The sequence below is a fragment of the Chaetodon auriga genome, chromosome 19, assembly GCF_051107435.1.
Source record: "Chaetodon auriga isolate fChaAug3 chromosome 19, fChaAug3.hap1, whole genome shotgun sequence".
Lineage (NCBI taxonomy): Eukaryota > Metazoa > Chordata > Actinopteri > Chaetodontiformes > Chaetodontidae > Chaetodon > Chaetodon auriga.
In genome coordinates, this window is record NC_135092.1 from 17,817,709 (window position 1) to 17,841,697 (window position 23,989).

Genomic DNA, 23,989 nt, shown 5'->3' on the forward strand with positions numbered 1-23,989 from the left:
AATCAATACGGCAGGCTGACATTTGAATGGTATTTAACATCCTTGTTGGGATGGTGTGGAATGGGAAGAAGGAGGCGTGAATTTATGTATGTGTGTGAGGGGGTGGGGATGTGTATTACTCATGTTGTGGGGACATAAATCTGTTTACACAGTCACATTGTGGGAACTTGTCATCCTTATGGGGACACAGTGCAAGTGCCCATAAGGTAAATCATAAAATTTAAGGGTGAAGATTTGGGTTAAGGTTAAGGTTAGGCAGTTATGGTTAGGGTTGGTGTAAGTCTGCAGGAAATTAATGCAAGTCAATGTAATGTCCTCTGAAGTGATGGAACTCTGTGTGTGTGTGTCGGAGTGTGTGTGTGTGTCAGAGATAGTGGTGGGTGAGAAGGGGAAAGTGAAAATGAACGACTGTTTGAGAGGGGCGTTGGCTGCTGTGGGCGTTTTATGTTTGTGCGTGTGGAGTCGAGGTATGGGGGGGTGTGTTTGATGAAGTCCTGAGTGGATGCTGACACAGCATATATATATATACACACACATACACACAAACACACCCCTCTGGCACTGTGGAAAGGGCCTGCAGGTATTGATCACAGCCACTTTTCAGGCTCAGCACAGAGTCAGAGAGCGAGGGAGGGATCAGCCCAATGCCCTGGGGGTGAAACAGTCCATCACCACGCCAGAACCTCCAACACAACCAGCACATTTAATAATCAACCATCCCTCTTATTTCTTATCATTATTATTATTATTTAGTGGTCCACAAGTATGCCACATCTAGGAATTTATCATTCATCTTGAATTCCATGTTGTGCCAATGTGTTTGAACCCCCCCTACACTGTAAGCTCTCAAACATTTCCCTTCATATTTATACTTCCAGAACACTTTTTTAGTGTCTCTCATCATCCAGAGAGCCCGGTGACAGCTGGCGAAAGTGTCAGTATGTGCTGGATCTGGTAACAGAGGACCCAAATTTAGCCCTGTGGAGATGACTGAGGCCAGTCCGTCTTCCGCCCCGGCCACCCACACCTCCCGTAACATAATCACTAATCAATAAGTTATTCTGGGCAGCCAGCAGGAGTATTAGGTGATAGTGGTGGGGGGTCTTCAACAGTACAGTACAATCAGGAGTGTCTGATGCTTACGGCTGGGAAATTGATTTTGGGGAGCGAGACGATTAGTCAATGTTCCCTGGACAAAAGGCTAAGCTATTTCATCTCATCTCATCTGGCCTTAGTAACATATTGGGATTTCCAATGCTTAAAATTTGAATAATGAATATTCCATTCTGCGAGTGCTCCGGCGGGGACGGCGCACTGAAATGGGTTTTATATGATCAAGACCGAGTGGCAGTGTACCGCAGGTCGCCACAGTAATGAGATATGCCGGTGTTATCGATGGAGAGAGGGTTGTAGTCACTTCCTGGCCGTATTGTATGTCCCCAGGCCTCTAGCTGTGGCCCTCTGGCTGAACCCAGTTGAAAGTAATTATTATTAGTTAACTGTTCTTAATGACCTGAGCTGAGCCTGGACAGAGACAGCAAAACAAGCCCTTTTTCCCATCAACCACTGTAAGATGTTACCTCTATGGGACGTGTCTCTTTTATCTGACGCTGCATTGTCAGAGTGACTGGCCGGCCTCGAAAGAGCTGGCGCAGGTATGCGGGAAGCCAGGTACTCAGGGCTAAATAGTGCTGCTTTATCAATAAATACGTAACCTGATAGGCCATTAAGTGCAAACTCAGGGAAGCTTGGTTTGATGGGAGGGAGGCTGTAAATTTAGATTTGTGGACGCGATGAAAACACTCAGCAAACTGGATCTTGAGCGAGATGTGAGAGGGCATTTAGGGTGGAGGGCAGCCAGAGGTGGGGCAAGGATTCTGAAGGGGGCAGAGAGGGTCAAACAGAGGGAGTGGAGGCAAACTCAAATTGGATCGAGTCGATAGAATATTATTATATGATTCAGCATCAGCTCACTTTGTGTTGCAAAGTTCTCCCAAGGTTAACTGTAATGAGCTACAGCACTGACTACAATATAAACTCTAAGCCAAGGTGTTTGGGGTTCCGAGAGCCTCGGGCTTTATGCTCATTTAACAGGCTATATTCAACCCTTAGATGTGGCCATTTCCATATCACTGATGGGCCATGTGAAAGCCATCTCCAACCATCAAAGATAGAGTAGCAAAGCCTCAACTCTATCATCATTTACATCAGTGAAATCATATTCACCAGGAAGCTTGACTCATAAGCAGAGCTCTCAAATTCCCCCTCATTCATTGGACCTCCATCTCTGCACCTTTGTTCCCTCTGTCACCCGCCCTACTGGACTGTGGTGTGGACGAAAGCGGGACATGGCCAGCCGGTAGTCTGCATTATGGATTAGACGAGGGGTCATGGATTGGGCCTTTTTAATGAAATAAGCAGCAGGTCCTACGTTGGGTCTTTATAATGGAATAAAGGAAAGGCTGTAAGCTCAGGAAGAGGCAACTAAGTGGATTAGGGCCAAGACGGAAAGGAGGAGATGGAGCAGGATGAGGAGGAAGGCGAGGTCTGCATCGTTTTTCTCTCCTTGCTGGTAATCGCTGCAGCATCAGGCCCTCTTTTCCCCGACCTCTCAATTTGATTTGATTGGCTGATGGGGGGAAAAATGACATTTAAGAGAAGCCAAGTATGCAGTCTGTCTCTTACTCCCCTCCATCAGTCAGCAGAGCAAGTAAAGAAAAAACCTCAGCACATGTACAACGTCACTGCACCACCGTGGTGGACATCACTACCACTGATCATTTTCCCATTAAGTTCGGCAAACCAGCGTGTATGTGGTGAAACAAAATACAGAGCATCTAATAACTGTGCACACAGAATTAATATAATGTTAAATCTCATCAGTTTAATTAAAAATTCATCCATTATTGGCATTTCAAGGAATCGATACCTTTTAAATATAACTGAATGCATTGATTTTTTTTTTTTAAATGTTTTTCCTAATTGGCCTCTGCAAACTACTGAGCAAACAAGATAGAAAGAAGAAAAATTTGTTAAAACTTTGTTTTTCAGCCAAACCTGAATTTGAAAAAGAATCACACACCGAACCAGCAAAGTTTTAGGGACAGTATGGATTCATTTCTGAGCGAACTGGAGGGAATTTACTCAATACCACTGCCACTATTTTGTTGATTTTGGTTATATTTATTGAGGAACAACGAACTAACAAATGGAATTTCTATTATAATCTGTTCTGTAAATTATATCAAGAGTCTGCAGCCACACTAGCAGCTCTGTGTAGGCAGCCGACAGCGATGCTTTGAGCTAAGAGCTAATGCCAGCATGCTAATATGCTTACAATGAAAATACTATCATGCTGATGCTCAGCAGATTTTATGTTCATCATATTAGTTTAATGTGTTAGCAAGCTAGCATTACATCTAATTAGCACTTGACACGAGTACAGCTGAGGCTGACAAGAAGTCATCAGTGTTGCAGGTCAGGAAAGGTCAGAAAAGTTAAAGGATCAAAGCATTTATTTATTTATGTTGAAAATAACATGATTGTCTGTGTCATGACAATCCATCCAGTAACTGTTGAGACCTTTCACACAAAACCACAAATGCTAACCTCATGATGGCGCTATAAGTCATTAAGATTCATCATCTGGGAACATCTGTGCCAATCCATCAAGTAGATGTTGTCATATTTCAGTCTGAGCCGACACCGCCTCCCCTGCAGATGTTAGCCTAGCTCTAAATGTGGAAAGAGCTGTGATAGTATCAGTACCACCACTACTACTACTACAGCTGCTACTAGCAGTGCAACACAATGCAGTGCTTCAAATCTGTGGGCTTTAACCCCTAATTACATTTCATAGGCCCAGTCTTGTCTAACTGCCCAATCTCTTTCCAACCACTAATTATTTTCCAGTAGTGAAAATTAGTTAAGAGCAGACCTGCCAGAAAAACAAGCCATATGAATGCTAATGATATTCAGAGTGTTTTTACATGGTCATGTTGTTTCATGCCTGCTTGACTCATTTATCCGCCGTTTGTCTGTGTTCCTCTCGGAGCCATCCTGGCCCCCTGCTGATGCAGCTAATGTGCTGAGAGGTTTAAGCTCTCCATCTCCTCACAGACTCGAACAGACCGGCACCGAAAACTTTACTGCTATCTATTAGCATGTTCCAGAGTGCAGAGAAAGGATAGTCAGAGCAGTTTTTAACGGCGTCTTTCATGTTTGTGTAGATGTGCTCATTCGTCTGTTTTTGGTCGGAACATGACAGTTGTAGCAGCACAAGTCCTGCTTCACAAAATTTGCTGCTGTAGTCATGAATACATAATCTGGATAATGACATCTGATCTGATCTCGGGGCCTTTGCATTTACACCTGATTTTAATAAGCAATCTCTTTATCTCAATTCTGCCCGCACTGAGGTCAGATTTCAGTATGCTAATTACCGAGTGGGGCTCAACAACCATGGTGCGTCTCAGGTCAAGGGGAGGAATGCTTTGGACAGGTGTCGTTCATTTTTAAATCCCTTCCAGAGAGGGACGACTCGCCAGCTGCTGCTTCTACTTGCAGCTTTTCCTGGGCTTAGGAAGAGATGGAGTAAGAGATCTTTTAAGAGTGAACTGACTGGGTGGAGTTGTGTTTTCAGTGAATACATCACCGTCCATTTGGCCCACAATGCTCAACGCGTATCAATCATCACATTTGCTCTTTTTCGTTACGCTGCTCATGTGAGCTTTGTGCAGTATGTGTGCAGACCATCCAGGAATCAGATCATGACATAAGCCTGAAAACTCTGAAATACTACACGACCAATTCTGGATGTCAACGTGCAACCGAAAGGCCGCATTTACACCTGATATTTACACGCCATCACAGATGTTGAACATCAGTGTTGTATTAATGTGTTTTTCCTTATCCAGATGTAAACAGGGTAAAAAGGTTCACCTGTTCTCTGCCCATGTGGAGCCACATCTGGACCAGGTTTATTATGATTCATTAAAACTTCATATTATTCATATTATATTGGCAAATATGTGGAAAAATAAAATAGAAACTCAGGTAAAGAAGTAAATAAAGTAAAGCAAAACAAATTGTTTAGACTTCAAAATTATATGAAACATTAAAAAGTCTCTAATCAACTAAAACAGTGGTTCCCGACCTGGGGGTCGTAAGATAAATCCAAAGGGTCCTAGATGATTAAAATGGGACTGATTGTACACATTGTCGTCACAACTTTTGTGAAATCCTGTGTGTGAGTACTACTAACCATTCAGAGAAGTGTTGTGGCGCCTGATAAAGCCTTTAAACGCATTAATCTGGAGCTCCAGCTGGACCTCCTGGATCTTATTTCATTGTCTCACCTGCACCTTAAACAAAACGCCCGCACCGACGCAGCGGGTTGGCCTGAATGCCCACTAAGAGTTGCATTGTGGGTAATGTAGGTGTCCAGTTTTGACAAGGAAGAAGAATGCGTGGAATAAAAAAAGACGACGTCTCTGGTTGTGCTGCATCGATTGAGGTCCTTAAAAAATAAATAAACTGTCTATCTTAGGGCCCTATGAAATCCGTTTTAATATTTCCAGACTGATACAATAAACTGATAGAGTAAAGCTGTTAGAGCTACATTTTGACACACAGCCTCAGGATTTAACTGAGTGAGTCTGACAATGAAGTGAAATGCCATCATAAATCAGTGGAGGACTCTTTTAAGGGAATATGGAAGAAGAAAAAGCAAACCAGGCCAGTTGAAATATAAAGCTAAACTCTCTACTGATCACTTATGCCAAAAAAACAAAAGCAAAATTCAAATTTTAAACTGCAACACACTCCGTTAAATATTCAAACCTTCAGTAACCCTGATCTGTACTTCTGCAGTCACACTGCCTCCTGAGGGATGGACTAATTAGACTCTTACTGTGGCTAAATCTGACTATTACAAAGGTTTTATTGTTGTACTGGAAGCATGAATGGGGATGACAGAGTAGACAGCGAGGAATCTGTGGCCTCGAGGCTTGTCCATCCTCTCCACCCGAGAACAAGGAAGAGCAGATGCTCCTCCTCTGCTCCCTCTTGGTGTCTTTTTGTGTCTGTTATTATCCACGTAGGGTGACTTTGACGTCGGAAACTGTCACCACTCTTTCTGAGTTACACCAAAGTTTTCTTTCGCGTCCTTTGCGGAGTGAAGGTGAGAGGATGGGAGGTATAAGCCTGGATCAGGGGGAGAGGGAGAGAAAGAAAAGAGGGAGGCAGATGATGGATTAACTCCTAGTTCCATGGGACTAGCTGGGGTGTGTGATTTTGTGATGAATGATGTGAGGTGCGATGCTCGGTAAATATTATTCTCCAGTTCACACGGCCACCACAGAGCACGGAAACATAGTCTCCACACATATTCTCCATGTTTTCCAACCTCGGTTGAAAATATTCTGTTTCATGAGAAAACCGCTTTTCCGCTCTCCCTCATGAATGAAATATACGATGCATGTTTGATGTGCGATGAGGAGAACACAGAAGCGGAGGCTCATGCGTTGCCACCAAAGACAGGAAACCTTCATGCGTGGATCCTCCCATCCCGCTCAGACTCCTCCCCCTCTGTTCTGTCTCCCTCGGAGGCAGCCGAGCCTCGGAAACAGATCACTTTTTAAATCATTCATGAGCACTCCCCAGAAAAGAAAGGCATGCAGAAAGCTGAGGGACCGCAATGAGGAATGTGTCATTGTTCCTCTCATATGCGATGATTTATGACACAATGGTTGTAACTGATTTGATAATCACAGTTTATTTCCCCTCAGAAGGGAAGAAAGTTAAAGTCAGCGATTTTGCCTGTTTTCCTTTCGTTCCCCGCCTTTTGTTTCACAGACAAACGTCTTTTTTTCATCTCCTCGCTCTTCAATAGATTTTTCTTTTCTTCCTCCGCACCCCCCCATTATTCATCCCGTAAATATCCTTTTAAATTCACAAATACAATAAAGAATTCTCCCCACCAGCGCCTGCACTGTGCCTTACCCAGCATCTGGTGAGGGGGGAATCTCTTGATACCACGAGCGTGCTTTAAAGCTGAAAAGCATGCTGGGAATTCTAAGTGGGAGAACATGAGGTAGAGGGAGGGTGTCCTTGGAAAGATGGTTTGTTCTCAGTCAGCCACATTAATTAGCATAGCATTATTACAGGCATGGTGTGTTCAAAAACACACCAGCGTCTTCCTGTCGCTGTCATTACGAGCATGCAGATGGGCACAGACAAGCAGCTCATCGACGGCAGTCTCAATGCCAGAGACGGAAAATAAGTCAAATAATGACACACACACCAGCTCACACTGTGATCAATCAGTTTTTGAAGTCACTTCTACCACAGCGTTCCCCCATCGTGGGGCCTGGAGGGTCGAGAGTCTGCATGCTTTCAATCCAGCCGAACAAGGCGGCAGGTGATGTCATGGCGAGCATTGTTTAGTTTGGAGAAACTTTTGAGTAAGACTCGAAATGTTGAGTAAAGAACAAAAAGCGGGACAAAAATCAACAACTTGCTGTACAAGACACATAAGTACGTTACGTAAGTTAAAATAACTCACTGCTGACTTCACAGGGGACATGAGCAGTGGTCTCCAGGTGAAAGTCCTGTGTTTGCTTCACCCATTCGTCCACCCTGACCCCTCCATATGAAGGCTTTCTTGCTCTTTATACTACATCACCTGACATCCTCCTTTACTACAGCCACTAGAGGCCGCTGCCTGACAATAAACGGAAATGGGACGTAATAACTGACTTGCACAGACGACCTACACGGCTTTCTTCTGGTGAGGAACAAGAAAGCGGGATTGATCAGTGAATTCACCTGCTGCTGTCTTTGGATCAGTCTGTCTCTTGGCCCTAAACGGCACACATTTGAAGACTTGTGGTTTATTAACCACCAGCTCATTTGCTGGCTAGTAAGAACATTAACAGTGTCTAAAAAAAAGTTCAAGAAAGCTTCATATTAAATCTGCACAAACCAGAGGTCATGCCATTAATTTCAAAACAGTGCTGGGCCTCTGCGACACAACCAGAAGTAATTAATTTATATATAGATTATTAAGCAAAATATGATAATTACTGAATAAGCGAAGCCATTTCTGCTCCACTTCAGATCACTGGTAAACACTGTCCTTTCCGTTTTTTTCTTTTTTAATAAAGACCCCCAAGTTTTAGTCCTTGTACTAATTGTCTTGCTAACTGCACTGTTATGTTTTGAAGCTCTCCTTTTCTCCTTCCCTCCTCTCTCCTCACCTCCTCTCCTCGGGCGGCTCTCTTCTCCCTATGACTAATGATGTTCTTTCAGTCTCAAGGTTTTAGCAGGATAATTATATTAACCCCTGTCCTCTGGCTGATCCCAGCTCAGCTCCTCCACCCCAGGCATCCTCCCCTCCACGGTCTCACCGGAATTAGACGCTAATACACACATGGCTATACAGGAACAGTTGAATGTGTGTGTTTTGTATGTGTATATATCTTTAGGTGTGTGGGGGTGTGGGTGTTTTGGTGACTTTCAGGAGACTTTCCGCAAATGAGTTTATCATTTAAATGAGAGGACATGCAGCTAAGAAAATGAGAGGAAGTATGTAAAGTAATTGTGTTTGTGTGAAAAACAAGGTGCGCGGGTGAAGACGGGTGGAGGCCCGCGGGTGCAGGTTTGCTAATGTGTTGCTGTGTTAATTTATAATAACATGCCTTCACACTTAGGAGGTTCAGAAGTTCGTGCAGCGGGCATATCGTCTCAGAGTATATTTTGTTCAGCAGAGTTTTCATTCTGATATACGCACACAAAAGACATGAAGATCCTCCAAAGATCCACATCGCCCCTGGGGGTCCACAGGCTCTCTGGGGGACTGCACAACAGGAAGAACCCTCCCACCAAACCCCATGTCGCCCGAGTTTCTGTCTCTTCATCACTTTTTCATTCCTCCCTTTGCCTCCCAACCCCCTTTACCACCTCGTTCATTTCTTAAATAAGAGGAGGATGTATAATAACGTCCTCCCCTCCAACTCACGCCCAATTTCCTCTCTCCCCAGGTGTTACTTACATTCAGCAGCAGTAAAGACTCTGCAGGGAGATTACACTTTAATATCCAGCATAGTTACACAGTGATCTCAGGACAGTCGGGGCTGGATGGAGCGAAGACGGACTCTCTTTAGTGGAGGGTGCCTTAAAATGCAGTGACATGGCTGCTTCAGTAGGAACAGTGTCAGCCATTCTGCATCATTCATGCTGCATCATGCAGCATGAATATTACAATGCTGGCATGCAGAGTCTTAAATTACCACCCGCCAAGTGCCAAATGCCAGTAAAATATGTCTTGTGTGGACGAATTAATAAGGGTCACCCATCACAGTGGTCAGTGACTTTTGAGAGTGCATCTATTCATGGGTGATACCATTCAGCATATGTTATTTATAGGACAAAAATATTTCATTAGTATCATGCAGAGACATGTGGAAAAAAAACAAGGTGAAACTGCTGATCCTAAATCTGCATACTGAACACAGAGATACACTTTATTACTTTCATAAAATTTGTTTATGCATAAAGTCTTATTTTTTGTGCTGACATCACTTTAACTTTTGTTGTGACAGTCGTGAATTAAACAGTGAAAATTGGATTTCAGGACTGTGCACTGATGTCACTGCAAAAGTTGAGCCAGGTTTAACTTTTTGCTGGACAACAGTGCGTTTGGTTTGTTTGTTTGTTTGTTTGTTCTTCCAGTGAATGAGCAGGCTGTGTTTTTCATCCAGTGCCACAGTTGGTCAGAACATGGCCTTGTGCAGTTTTTGGATCACTGTGTGCGCTGTTTTTGGTTGTTTGTTTTCTAAAGTTATTTTGAACAGGCAAAACTCAAACATGAGACAATGACATGAGCACAAAACTTAAAAAAAAAAAAAAAAAAAGGTTCTGATTAAAAATAGTTCAAATAAAGTCTACATGAAGCCACACTGAAGACATAAATCATAAAGGGACCCAAAATCTGAACAAGCTTACAGTGTGAGTCAGACGTGGAGTACCAGGAAGTTACTGACAAATTGTGCCTTGTCCTTATAAACAAAGTGTCACTGGAAACAGCCAGGGTGACAAAATCCCATGAAAGCTGCACATTAATTACCCCTACAGTTTGAAAGGCCAGCAAAAACAGTAGCATTCTACACAGCTGGCATGTAACCCACACCTGAGCTGTAACACACACACACACACACACACACAGACACACTCTGCTGTGCTCATGAGAACTGTCCTCTGAGGTCTGGACTGGAGAACAGGATGTGCCCAGGCTCCATTATTTAGTTATTTGGTCCTGTGCATACATACTTGTACTTCAGAGAGCAGGTAGCTCAAAGTGGGCCTGACTCTGCCTCCTGTTCTTGACACAACCAAAACCAACCAATCAGAGAGATGCTCTCAGGCCCGAGCACCGGCTAGGAATGCACGCAATAGCCATTTACTGTATCCTGTGTAAATAATTTACTCATGTGCTTAGTCACACACAGTCTCTCTCTCCGTCTCTTCATCTCTCCATCCATCCCTCTATCTAGAGCAAAACCACTGACTAAAAGACACACTTTTTAACTCAAACAGAGCAAACTGTGCTAATATAATGAATCATCCCACATACACACCAGGGAGGTCACACATCCGCGCACACTGCATAGCAGAGACACGCACACACTATACAAACACACACAGGGTGTGGATTGCAAAGACAATCAAGGTCATTCGCACGCTTTGAATAATTTAAGATGTCTCTTTGCTGGACAAAAACACACGGTGACCTCTTGACATTGAACGGAGCAAGTGTGTGTACAGTATGGATGTAAGTGTGTGTGTGTGTCCGTGTGTGTTGAATGGGAGACCCCAAACACACAGTCCATTCAGCTCCTTTAGATGCTCCAGAAGAAGATGTTTTCTCCCTCAGATGGTTTTTGGGATTTGCCGAACAAAAAGAAAACTGAGAGAGTAGAGAGAAATGGAGGAAGAGGGAAAGACACGATGAGAGGACTGAGACAGAATACGCATCTAAAACATTTGTGGTCTTCTGCTGTCAACAACTTCCATTAGATAATGACAGATAATGAGCATGGAGGGAATGATTTGTTTAAAAAATGTCGTCAGTTGTGTTATTCATGAGAGGAGAGAGAGATTGAAATGTGTGAAAGAAATATTGTGGTTACGAAAAGGGGAGCGGCGTAAGCCTGCTCGGCTCATGATCGCAGGGGAGGTCAGTTATAGATTACCTGTTTAGTCTAGAGGGAGAGAAAAGGAGCACACGTGAGAGAGAAAGGATGGATGGTGGAGAGGTGGGGAAAAGGTGAGGTGGGGCGGAGAGGAGGGGGAGCGTTTGAAGAGACTCCCCTGCTACGGGAGGCTGCGCTCGAGGAAAATCGATCCTCTCCCTTCAGAGAAAGAAATTTATGAAGCTGGAACATAAACGCAGTCATGTCCAATTAGCTGCTCTGAATTTACGAGGCAAGGCGGGGGAGGAAGTGGGAGGGGACGTGGTGATAAAGACTTCAGAAGAAGCCAATAAGGCGTGCTGCTGATCAATGATCCCAGCTTCACGCTACTCCCACTCCTCGCTCGGGCGCTTCCCGCTTTGCTCGGGATGCGCTGTGTTGGAGCGCTCGGCTTTTCTGCAGGCTGCCCTCGACCAATCAGATTTTAATTCATGGACTCACTTACAGCTCTCTTCCAGACATACTTTAAAATATATAAAAACACTCATTGAATCCGAATTTATGTCTAATCTGGTTCTTCCACAAATAGTTCAATTGCCTTGCAGTGTTGCAGTCCTGCGAGAACCACATATCTCTAAAAAGTCAACTTTTCATAAGCTAAGGAAAACAGCCCAGTTTTCAGCTTTGTGACAATGGTTTTCCATTTAATCCACAAAGGTTTAAATAGCTTATTTAGCTCAAGAAGAAGGAGAATTTTCCCAACCAGTGACGAAACACATAATCCTTCAGTTTATTAGATTAGAAAAACTCAAAATCACCAAATTTGAAGTGGGAATGGCATTAAAAAATGGCATCTGAAAAGAAGTAGTAAAGCTAGTAACTAAAGCTGGCAGACAAATGTAGTGGAGTAAACAGTACAATATTTCCCACTGAGATGTAGTAGACTAGAAGTATAATGTTGCACAAAATGGGAGGTAAAGTACAAGTACCACTAATTTGGACTTAAGTGCAGTACTTGAGTCACTGTACTTAGTTAGACTACCACTGAAGGGCAAACATCTACACAAACACACATTTTTGAGTGGAGGCGGACAGAAAGGACCTACAAATGAATCTGAAAAAAAAAAAAAAAAACCTGTTAAGCACAAAGTCTAAACTTTTACTATGCACTTCACACATCCGCAGCTAATGCATTGATTGCATTATATTGTAATTTCCTGTCCATTTTCCCGCTATTTAACTCATCCCCTGCATATGCTCGCGGACCTCCATGGCATCAGTCAGCCCTGGTTTTGGGTGTTAAGTCTTTCTCTCTCAGACAAAGGCACTGACACTCATTGCCCATTAAGCTCTCACTCTACTATTACTCCAGCAGGTTGTGTAGCCCCATTGTGTGTTTTGAGGTATCAGGGGAGGAAGTTGCTGCGAGCAGCGAGTGGGCCTTCTCAGTGACGGCTGATCGAACACAGAGTCGAGGAGGAGGGAGATCTCCTGCTGGGTCAGAGCCGCATCGATGCGGTCTGTCATCACAGGTTAGAGCGCGTCAATGCGGACCCTCCTCCTGCTCCTCCTCCCGAGTCTCACCACTGTAGCCGGAGCGGCAGGCAGACTGTCAGGGCTTTGACACAACTGCCCTACTCCCTGCTGTACTGATTGCTCAGCCCCCCGCATTGTCCATACCCCTCTATTTTCTCCTCCACCCACTCCTCTCAAGCACATGTCCACAACCCAATTTACCCAATGCACTCCTCAGTGAGCACTGGTGCAACGGGCGGTAGCAAAGGAGCTAAAGGGGTAAGGCTGCGTGGACAGAGAGAGGGGAGAAGAAAGACAGATGGAGGATAAAATGAGGAATCAGAGAGGAAGAGTGAAAGGAAACACTGGAGGTCTGGAACGGTTACAGTGGATGGAACAGGGAAGCAAATGTAAAAAATACAGTGGGAGGAGAGTGCAAAACCGAAAATAAAGGAGAAGCAGTGATAGCTGTGTCCCCAGAGAGGAATAGAGGAATAGGCGTCGTCTACAGTAAAAGACAGATAAAGCCCCATTAACTGCTGCTTCCAGCTGCTTTCTCGGGCTCTGCCACCACATGACTCCCCCTTGATGTTTGTTTATCTTTCTTATTATTTATTCCCCTAATTGCTGCGTCTCTGCTGTCTAAAACAGGCAGCCCTCGTATCATTAAATACACAGAGTCGACGTGACTTCACAGAGACAGACTGCGAGGAGAGTGGACAGACAAACATGCAGATACAGACAGGCTGACAATGACTGAATAATTACTACAGATCTTTGCAAAACATTGTGTGAGCGTGCAGATATGTAGATAATGTGTTCTGTGTAATTGCCGTCTGTGTTATGTTCACTGGCTGCATTTATTTTCTGTTCACAAAGTGCAACTTCTTGTACCACACAGACATCACAGAGAGGTGATTGGGGCGGATGTAAGCCATACGCAGCACAAATGTCTTGTGTTACTGCTGACTTAGACCACGCTCTTCATCTAACCTTAAAGGTTTAATATGTAACATTTCCACATCAGAGTGTCTGAAAACGACTACACCTACATCATCTATTTGGTTGAGCTGTGTTGCTGTATCATCCCAAATGCTTCCAACAAAGTTCAAACCCGGAGAAAGATCTAACTTTATTCGAGATGCGTTTCAAGGGGAAACATGTGAGACATCAGATGATACATCAGAGTGAGGAAGGACATCAGTGAGCTAGCTAGCTAGTCACTCTATTGTTTACTACTGTTTGTGTTGCTCACTCATGATGGAGCGCGATGAGTCATGTTCATTGGCAGTGGTGGTTGTTTAACAATGAAGACAACAACTCCCATGATCCCACGCTACTTCACAATGTCATCAAACTACGTCTTATCTGCTCGTTTTGACTGAGAGACCCCTGCTGGCAGAAATGAAAAACCGTGCATTTAACCTCAACATGCTTTAAGTTGTCTAAGCACGGCCACAACAGTGCTGATCGTGCAAGAGCAGATACTGCATGAAAAACAAATGACATGCGGTAAACGTAAACGTGACGTAACGTGGTTTTTCAATAAAGGTTTAATGATATAATAACTTTGGGAAAGATCGTGGTTTGGCTTAAAATAACTTGGTTACGCCAGCCACGTTGACTGTTGGTCGGAAACTGTGGTCTCCACCCTGACAACCTTCCTCTGTGGACTTTGTGGCTCCGTAATGACGCCGCCCGACTTCGTCCCTCGCTCCCGAGGGACAAGAGTCATAATTCCCGCGACCGCTGGAGGTCTTTGACGCTAGAATGTAAACATTTGCTGAAACGACTGATACTCTCGTTTTTCTGGGTAGGACAGTCTCCAACAGACTGATAAACAGAAGTATTGACCTATAATTACACCAGCTAATTAAAACACCACCTTGTGTGTGTGGTTTCTAATGCAGACTGGAATACATTTGAATCACTTATTTCCTTCTGCTCCTAGAGTCTTTTTCTCACCCAGCTTCCTCTTGCCCTTCTTTGTCTTTTCCTCCACTCACCTTCTCTCATTTCATCACTCCTCTCTCTCTTTCTCTCTCCAAGTAAATAGACAGGGTTGTGATGGATCCAGCTGTCCCGTCTTAACTTCCTTCAGTTCAGAGCAGCAACTCGCACTTTGATGACTTTGCAGTGAAGGCAGACATCTTGCACATTAACATATGCTTGTGCCCATGTATTATTTGTGTGTGGAGGGACTGAAGAAAGGGATCGGGAGAAATCCCAGAGCAAGCTGTCATCCAAAAGAGAGATAGCTAAAGAGACACGGCACTTGAAAAGTCAGAGTGTCACATCATTCGTGCGGAAGGAGTGCAAGGCTTGAAGTACTCATGGTCTTCCCGGGCTGTACTATGAGGCAGAAGTCAAAAAAAGCAGGTCAAGGGGACGGGGAGTCCACAAAGTTTCAACCTGCCAGACTGTGCAACCCAAAATTTGGCTCAACTGATTAGAGGATTTTATTTACGTTATAACTGCCTGTTAAGTCACCATCTATCTGAAAGAGTTAATACAATGGTGATGGAGCCTATGCTGAATGAAAGTACTGTAATATTCATATATTAGCAGATTAAAAACTCTGTGTCAGTCTCAGACCAGCGAGCGCAGGTCGTCTTCCAGAGACAGCAAATGTTTCCACAGTGGCCCAGAACGGACAAACCGTACACCAACTCTAGAGAGAGAGAGCGTCTCTCGCATTGCAATTTGCAACCTCACCGCTAGATGCCACTAAATCCCACGCACTGGACCTTAAGTTACTGCCAATGCAAAACGAAAATGTCTTACTGCTGCAGCTTCACATTAAAAGCACTTTGATCATTGCCGACCTTTCTTATGAAGCAGTCACAGGAAATGCAATGTGTTTGTCAATGAACTTTACACTGACCACGATCGTTCATCAAAAATGCATCTCCAACACAAGAAAAAGATGATTTTTGGTATTTTCTGAGAGTGGAATAGTTTGAAATATTGCAGGGAATACTGGAACAAGAAGGAGCAGCCACGGTGAGCTGTGACATGAAGAGCTGCAGGCGACAGGCTGCACACCTCCAACTTCTAGAGACAACCTACTCCTTTCACTGTGCCCTGCTGTCTGCAGACTCGTGCCGTGTGCAGTATGAAATAAGCTCACAAAATGATCGGAAAGGACCAATTTTTACATCACTTCTTCAGTTAACTGATTTTTACCACCAGCAACTTCAGGTGTCAGCAAATCAACTTGGACTGAAATCTTTGCCACTTTATTAGGGAATCAGTGACTTTTCCATCATGGATCCAGATCTATCTACTCATTCAGGCTTTAACACCAAGGTATGTCAAATGTCCAGATAATTGACAAGAGGGAGGCCATTTCCTCCAGCACGCCGCAGCCATTAGGCCAGCAAGACACAAGCTGCACAGCGGCATGCCTCGAAAATCACTCTGTTCTTCAGTATTGATTTTAAACTACAACTTCTAGATCCTGCACTCAGCGGCGCTTCCACTTTTAAGATGAGACAGATGAGATTTATCACCGAAGATGCAGGAGATGAGAAGCAGTGATGTGTTCGGCGCTGTCAGTCACTCAATGCAGGCATTAGTCACCGTGCCTCAGCTTCTCTGATCTGTTGTCTGTCATCGCCACGCTCAGACAAATGCATCACAATCACACGAAGCAGAAACACACACACACACACACACACACACACACACACACACACACACACACACACACACACACACACCTGTCTCATTTCACACGCACTCTCTTTATTTTCTCCATGAAAAAGAGATGTTCAATTTCCCTCTTCGCTAAGTGGACAGCTCGTGTCCTTCAGAAAGCATGCAGGATACAAGGCCTTGTCGGTGGATGGATTCTCCCTGGCATGTCCTGTCAGCTCGTCCAGGTGATCAGAGAGAAATGTGGGTAATTTATAGGACTGAAGGCAACAATGTGGTATGAGACACAACTCACCATGATCAAGTGTCTCCATTTTTTACCCGCGAAGCTTACTGCGCATGTCAAAGTTTGTCATCGTTATTTTGTATGTAATGTGAAACTAAAGTCGAGGTTGATAGGCTGATACCATAAACCAAAAAAAAAAAAAAAACAATCAAACAAACAAACAAAAACTGATGAGAAAGCGCAGACTATTGTGAGGAGGGAAGATTGAAGTAGTCATCTTGGCAGAATACAGGGGCCATTCTTTGAATATTTGATGCAGACGGATAGCTGTTCACTCCAGTGGAACAAACTGGATTGGAGTCCAGTCGCTCATCTGGAAAAGGCTGTAATTTGAAGTCGCGGCTGCAGAGTGTCCTTAAGATCCTCATTTCCTTCCCAGCAGAACTCCAACCTCTGGATCAGCCCACCTGGGCCCTGCCCTCTGTGGGGGTCGTACTGCGCACACGCGTATGCACACATTATGTTTATGCACGCACACACATTCATACACGCACACACTGAGACACTTGAATTTCACAGCCAGTGATTGTGAACAAAATTTTCTCCCACATGGCGGTCTTGGATAGAAAATGAGCACGCAGATTCCCAACAATCTTGGACTTGCATTATTTTGCATTCAACTTTTGGAGAGTGTGTTTTTTTTTATTTATTTTTTTAGATTACATCCTGCTGTTTGTTTTGCTGCAGAATTATTTAGAAAGAGGAAAAGCAACACGTGATATTTGCATGGTGTGAGTTCTCTAAAGTAATGAAATTCCTCTTTAATAAATTATAAAATAACCTCAAAACTCAAAAATAACAATATAAATGATCAGAAAACAGTGAAAAAGAGCCGATAAAAATTCCCAGAGCTTAGTGACATCTTAAAATTTTGTGTTTAGTCAGACCAGCAGTCCAAAACCCGAGGATATTCAGTTACTATCTAAGCTGGCATCTAAGACGCTGGACCCTGAGAATTTTTGGCAAATCCTGCTTGAAAATCTAAGTGGCTGCCAATTTTCTGTTAATCAACAACCTGATGAATCAATTAATAGTTTCAACTCGACACTGAGTCAATCATTAAATCTCTTCACACTCTGTAATAACAGCTTGACTCGTTTTTGATACTTTAATCAGTTAGGGTGTAGATTGTAAAGCCGCTTGTGAAATCAAATCAGACAGAATCAGATGGACTGGCAACTGTACAAACTGCACTGGCAAACATCAAAATTTAAATGGGAGCTGTAACTCTGCTACTCACTTCTGAGAAAAAACTGAATTAAAGACTAAAAATTACACTCAACATAGTAAAGTTAACTGATTTTTTTTTTTTATAATATAAATGTCTTTTAGCTAATTAATCTTGAGGGCATTGCATACATACTGAATATCTAAGTGTGTTCCAACTGTGATTTCTGCTCTCTGCAATATTTTACTGCGTGGGTGTATACATCCATAACACCAAACAGTACAGTCCATAATCCATGCACACCTACACCCACACTCTGGTATAAAGAAATGTACTTTTAATATTAGGTTTTTCTTACTTTCGCCTCTCTTTCTCAGGTATACAGTGTAATTTACAGTGTCTGCTCAGCATAAAACTAATTACAGGTTTTGTAACACCTTGACCAGACCATACCATACACCTTGATACATGTTCTGTCCCTGCATCAGACGTTCAGTGGTTGCAATTTTTTCTTTCTTGGTGTCAAAATGTGCTGAGCATCATTAACACAACACTTTCAAGCAGTGTGTGATTTCAACTTTCACATGCTGCCTTCCAGCATATCTCACCTATGCCATCTGTCTGTTCTCTATTGTTTTAAGGTGTAAGTGTAACCTCCATGCCTCCCAGTGCCTGCTGCAGGATGGGAACCTCCAGTGCCAGTGTGAACACAACACCACTGGTCAGGACTGCCAGCGCTGCAAGAAGGGCTTCAAAGCCAAGTCCTGGAAGGCTGGTTCCTACCTGCCAACACCCAATGGAACCCCCAACATCTGTACGTACCCAGAACATGTTTATCGGCTCCTACTGTGTTCATCCAACTCATTAATTTGACACAGTGAGATCCGATGCTGCTGACTCCTTTCATAAGCCTTACCTTGGATCTCTGTCAGCCTGCTTGACTGTATCATGCATGGATATGACTACTAATTGATATGTTGCAGTACAATTGCACAGACAGGAGATGTGTCCAGAGATGTGCTAAGCTAAGCTAACCAGCTGCTTGCAGTAGCTTCATATTTAGCATGCAGACATGAAAGTGGTATCTGGTATCCTGTGGTGGTATCAAGTCAAGAGTTTCTGGCAGTGTGATCATGAAATCTGACACGGTGACCATCGTTTAAAACAAAAAAATCATGTCGTCTGAACCAGGCCTTACATGTTTTTTGTGCCCGAGCAATTGCTGAACAATCAACAGACAAGCAGACATTAGTATTAATGTTTCTGGCCACCTGACGAATGTAACTCCAGTGTTCTGAAAGATGCAAAAACGTTTCATAGAGTTGATATGAACTGTCACTACAAGTGATTCTTACATTACACTGTCACTTAATCCATTGTTAATATTCAAAATATTGATTAGTGCAGCTTTAAGATACTTAATTTAACAACCTGGCTGATCTTTTAACAACCTGGCTGATCCCATTTACAGCTTGTTCAGTTGATGATGGTGTCTTAGCCCAACTACTTTTATATCACCTTACCGCCCTGTTAGCTGTTACTGCTGGTAGCTTAACCCTGCTAATATTATGCTAGCCAGTTTATTTCAATCTGCAACATTTGCAGACGATGAAGACATCATCATTCATCACTCTGTGGTCCTGAATGAAAAACAGGATCCAAGGAGCAAGTTGGAAAGAAAGGAGAGGCTGAGAGAAGACGATGGAGAGGCTGAGCTCTCTGAGTTGTCGTCACCTCAGTGCAGAGCAGATCAGAGCTGTGTAACAACGTGGGAGTGCGTGGGGGGGAAATCCTCTTGGAGAGTGTAGCCAGCTACACTAGCTAGCTATGATAAAATAATAATCTAGGGCAGCCCCTCCCTCGCTTTCTCCTTTCAAACACAGACACACTCACATGCACAGGCAGAGACACACAAAGAAACACAGGCAGACACACACTCGCATGCACCTGTACCTGCACAGAATGGCTCTACTGTCAGCCCTTGTTTATCACGCTGTTGTTTCCAACCCACTTCTAATGGTACTGACACACACCTTCAGAGCCCATCACCACCCTTTTAAACTCCTGAATCCCATTAGTGGAATTTAAAAATTAAAATGTTTGCAACTTGCTCAGCTGAAATGCTACACAAAATGGCCATGGCTCACAAAACAGTTTGGTCTCTCACGATTGCATTATGTATGCCAAGCTAAGCTAACTATAAATACAATCTTGGAAAATATGCAAGAAAGAGTTTTGATTCAAGCGCAGCGAAGTGGTAGCGCTCTCTTAAAACATACATATATGATGAGAACCTCTGAATGTGATGGTTAACAGGTTAAATTAAGGAGGATGGGGGACGCGGTGCAGACCCAGTAATTACTCAAAGACACTGAGAGGTGGTCTACAACAAGCCCTTATTTTGCAGAGCAGCTCCTAGGATCTCTCTGCCACCTGAGTCTGATGAATGAGGCAGAGTCAAGTCTTTAGGCAAATTGAATGCATAAATAAACAAGTTCTCATCTCCTCTTCCTTTTCTTCTTCTCTTTCAGGTACAATTGCTGGTTCACCCTCCGGTTCTAGTAAGTAATAATGCAAAGCAAAGCAGTCGAGGTGGTATTCCACTCTCTCTTCCTGTATCGTCGCTTTCCCTTTTTGTTGCATTGCTTTTTTCCAAATTTAAGTTGCAACCCCATGCCTCGACTTCTGCACGTCTCCTAAACTCTCCCTCTCTCCTGTGATGTTCAGCTGGCTCTCTAGTCAGTCATTTCTCCTTTCCTGCGCCTCCTCTCTCGGTGCGGCAGCCCGGGCCCTGTGTGCTTCATTATTAATAGGCCTCTCTGTCGCCATGTCCTTTCATCACAGCACATCACACTAACCTGCACAGGAGGAATTCTTCCACAGTTCTGCTTTTCTTATTTAGACTAAAGACGGTGCTGTTGGATTGAGGAAAGGAGGGATGAGCGAGGGTTGGGTGAGGATGGGTGGTGGATGGAGCACCAAAGTGAGCTGAGAGAGAAAGAAAGAGAGAGAGAAAAGACAAAAAGAGAGAGGAATGGGAGAAAAGGATGTTGGCATATGTTAGTGTGTTGTAATGCAGTGTGATTCTGGGTGAGGAGCTCGGGGAGGCAGGAATAAAAGGGAATTTGATTAGGGATTCTCTCTGTGGAGAGGCTCTCAGGCTCCGAGCTGTTAGACAGAAACGATCGGCAAAGTGGCAACATCAACCCTGACAGCACTGGGCTTTTCTCCACATGGCCGGACAGTAAAAGACTGATGCATGGATAGACTGAGCAATTGGACTGCACTGCAGACGTTTGCTTTTAAAAGATCTCCTCACACAATTAGATGCAATTGTGCTGTTATTTGGAAAAATAATAGGTGTGATTTACCAAAGAAAAGAAGGATGCCTGCTGATGGTTTCAGGTTCAGTTTGTGTTTGTTAATCAAAATTTTTACCTGTGCTGCTGAACAGCCACAACACAAACTTCACTTAAGACGTTTGCTGCTCCCGAAGCTGAGGATGAGACAGAGGGTGAAGCTAAAGTCGAAGCTGAGGGTAAAACTGAGGGCGAAGCAGAGAGCGCCACAACTACCTCACAAGCTGAACGGTCCCCGGCTGTTATCCATGAGCCCTTTGGAGCCCCTCAGGAAGGTGCGGAAAAGTAGATTAGCAATAGCCAGAGGTAGAAAGTAACTAGTACATTTATTCGATACTGTACAATCCACTAGTCTACTCTCATTTGACAGCTGTAGTTATTAGTTTCTTTGTAGATCTTACAACTGCAGAAATATCAATCTTACCAAGTAATTTCTGGTTAATTTAGGCCTAAAAGTCTTATTTTCTTAAATCAAGTGAAAACATCCGCCTCTGCAGTGACACAGTTATTGCTGATTTTTAGACTTTGTTTCTCATGCAGATTAAGCAAACGAGATACAAAGTGTTGAGCGGCTACTGGCTTTAGCTTCATATTTCATGAACAGACATGACAGTGGTACCAATCCTCTCTGCTGCCATCTACCTCTGCAACAGAAAGCCAGTGAGCCTGTTTCCTAAACTGTTAAACTATTCATTGAAACAAGTCAATTTCTATAGTAAAGAGGTTAAAATGAGACTGGCATATATTTTCACATTTTAAGAAAAAATAGGACTCAATGGCTATTGGGAAAAAGTGCAAAACATAATATGATTATAAAGTGCTTCAATTATCTCCAACTGGACCACCTACTATTAAAATCATGCTTACAGGTGAATGCATAAGAAATAAGTACCTTTAGTTATTGTTACTGTTTTGCTCTGTTTCTTTTACTTTAGTAAAGGATCTGAACTACTTCTTCCACCACTGGCCACAGCTGATCAAACGATGCAACAGCAGTGTAGTGGAGACTTTTGACAGAGTAAATGTGTGTGTGCGGATATGCTTTTAGACACCGTGAAGGAGTGTGTTTGTGTCTGTGTACACATCATGCATAATTCATCCTGCAACTTACTGGAGGTCTTCAGATGTACATTGCATGTTTCCCTTGCCCTATGAATCAGTGACGTTAACGTCAGACGCAGGTTTTCCCGTCTTGAGTGAGAGCGTGTCAAACTGTATAGACATTCAGACTTTATTTGTTCTGACTGACTGCTTTTAAACAGCCCAGGACAGATGTGAATAGATTCTGTCAGTCGCTTGAACGTACAGTAAAGTGGACCTCAAAGCCCAGCTCAGCCTCACGCTAAATTTAAACCTGCCATGTTGGTAAGCAGCGGACCTCTCATGTTCCACCAGAAAAGCACTTAGGACATGGGAGGAGCTGGGATTTCTGCACCGCTGTGATGTCGTCAGACTGTTTTTTTGGATTTGTTTTTTTTATCTGAAGGAAATCCATTAGGTGCGTTTGCTGAACAGCACAGCACTTTTGTTGTTTGGCTTACATCAGTAGGGAACTCAAAGAATTCACTGATTGGCTGTGATTTAGGAGGGGCTGACAGAAGCTTTAACGTTGTATGAACAGAGTTACAGTCCTTTGAAAGCATTTTAAAACCTCACCAAACATCACATGTAGACATTTTGTTTATGTTTACAGCCATAATGTGATCATTTAAAGAGTGGAACTAATTTTCATCATCAATTACTCTGCAGATTTTTTTTTTTTCAATTAATCGTTTGGTCTATAATGATCATCACCATCACAAGCTTTGGTTCACAGTCCAAACCCCAAAGATATTCAATTAACATATAAAATTTAGAAAAATAAGAACAAAAATCACCTTTTTATTTGGGGAGCTGAAACCAGTGAATTTCAAAAAATACAAAAAATTTGATTATCAAGTTGCTTTGTTATCAAAAATGGTGTTTCGTGTCAATTGACTAATCGGTTAATCAACACTGTCGCTTTAATCCATGAAGTTACCCAGATATAAGCTGCGTCTTGTTCAAAAACTACCAACTACATTTCATTTTTAAACTCAGTTACTCTGAAATTATGACTGCATATAATTTAGACTATTAATTCATGCAAATTGCTCTATATAAAATCTAAAAAACAGTACAGACACAACAGCTATTCAGCTGCACTTCTGGGGTACCAGAAAGGAAAATCACACCATTGTACAGTCTCCCTGTCTTTTTCCTTTTTATCTCAGATTCAAGGAAGTGTATTTGGCTTGAACCTGACCCTGAAGTGAGCAAACCCTTGTTATCTGTGTGCGCGCGTGTGCACGTGTGTGTGCGTAGATTTATAGCGGGCATATGGTGCAGTTCAGTGAAACCCATAAATCATCCTCATCCCCTCCTCTTCCTCCCGGGGATCTGAGGTCTTAGGTTCCACTCTCACAGAGCGGCCGCCATAACTGTTTGTACGAGCACACACTGACACACACATATGTTCACAGGTGTACACACGTGCATACGTTTTATCGTACCATGTTGCTGAAGGTCCTGTGACGTTAGTAACTGGATCACATTGCAGCATTAGCTATCATGAATAACATAATCTGTAATCTCAGTTTTCTTCTCTGACTTGCAGCTGCATTCAAAGATGCCTTCAAAGCTTGTATGTTACTTTAAGATATTTGCAGCAGCAATACGTGTACAGAAAAAATTCACTTTATCTGTGTAGAAAAGTGTTCAAGCTGCCTGGGGTTTTATTTCTCTATTTTTCATCCACAGGAAAGTTGGTTATATAAATCACATTTTCAGATTA

At 43.2% G+C, this 23,989-nt stretch overlaps 1 protein-coding gene across 7 annotated transcripts in view; it reads left to right on the forward strand.

The window, feature by feature from the left end:
• Nucleotides 1-23,989, forward strand: part of ntng2b (netrin g2b) — a 63,934-nt gene that overhangs the window by 16,317 nt on the left and 23,628 nt on the right. For all 7 annotated transcript variants that reach the window (XM_076757925.1, XM_076757931.1, XM_076757926.1 and 4 more), the window contains exons 4-6: nt 18,460-18,632; nt 20,350-20,379; nt 21,273-21,452. In XM_076757925.1, the coding sequence (XP_076614040.1) occupies nt 18,460-18,632; nt 20,350-20,379; nt 21,273-21,452 (383 nt within the window). The remainder of the gene's footprint in view (nt 1-18,459; nt 18,633-20,349; nt 20,380-21,272; nt 21,453-23,989) is intronic.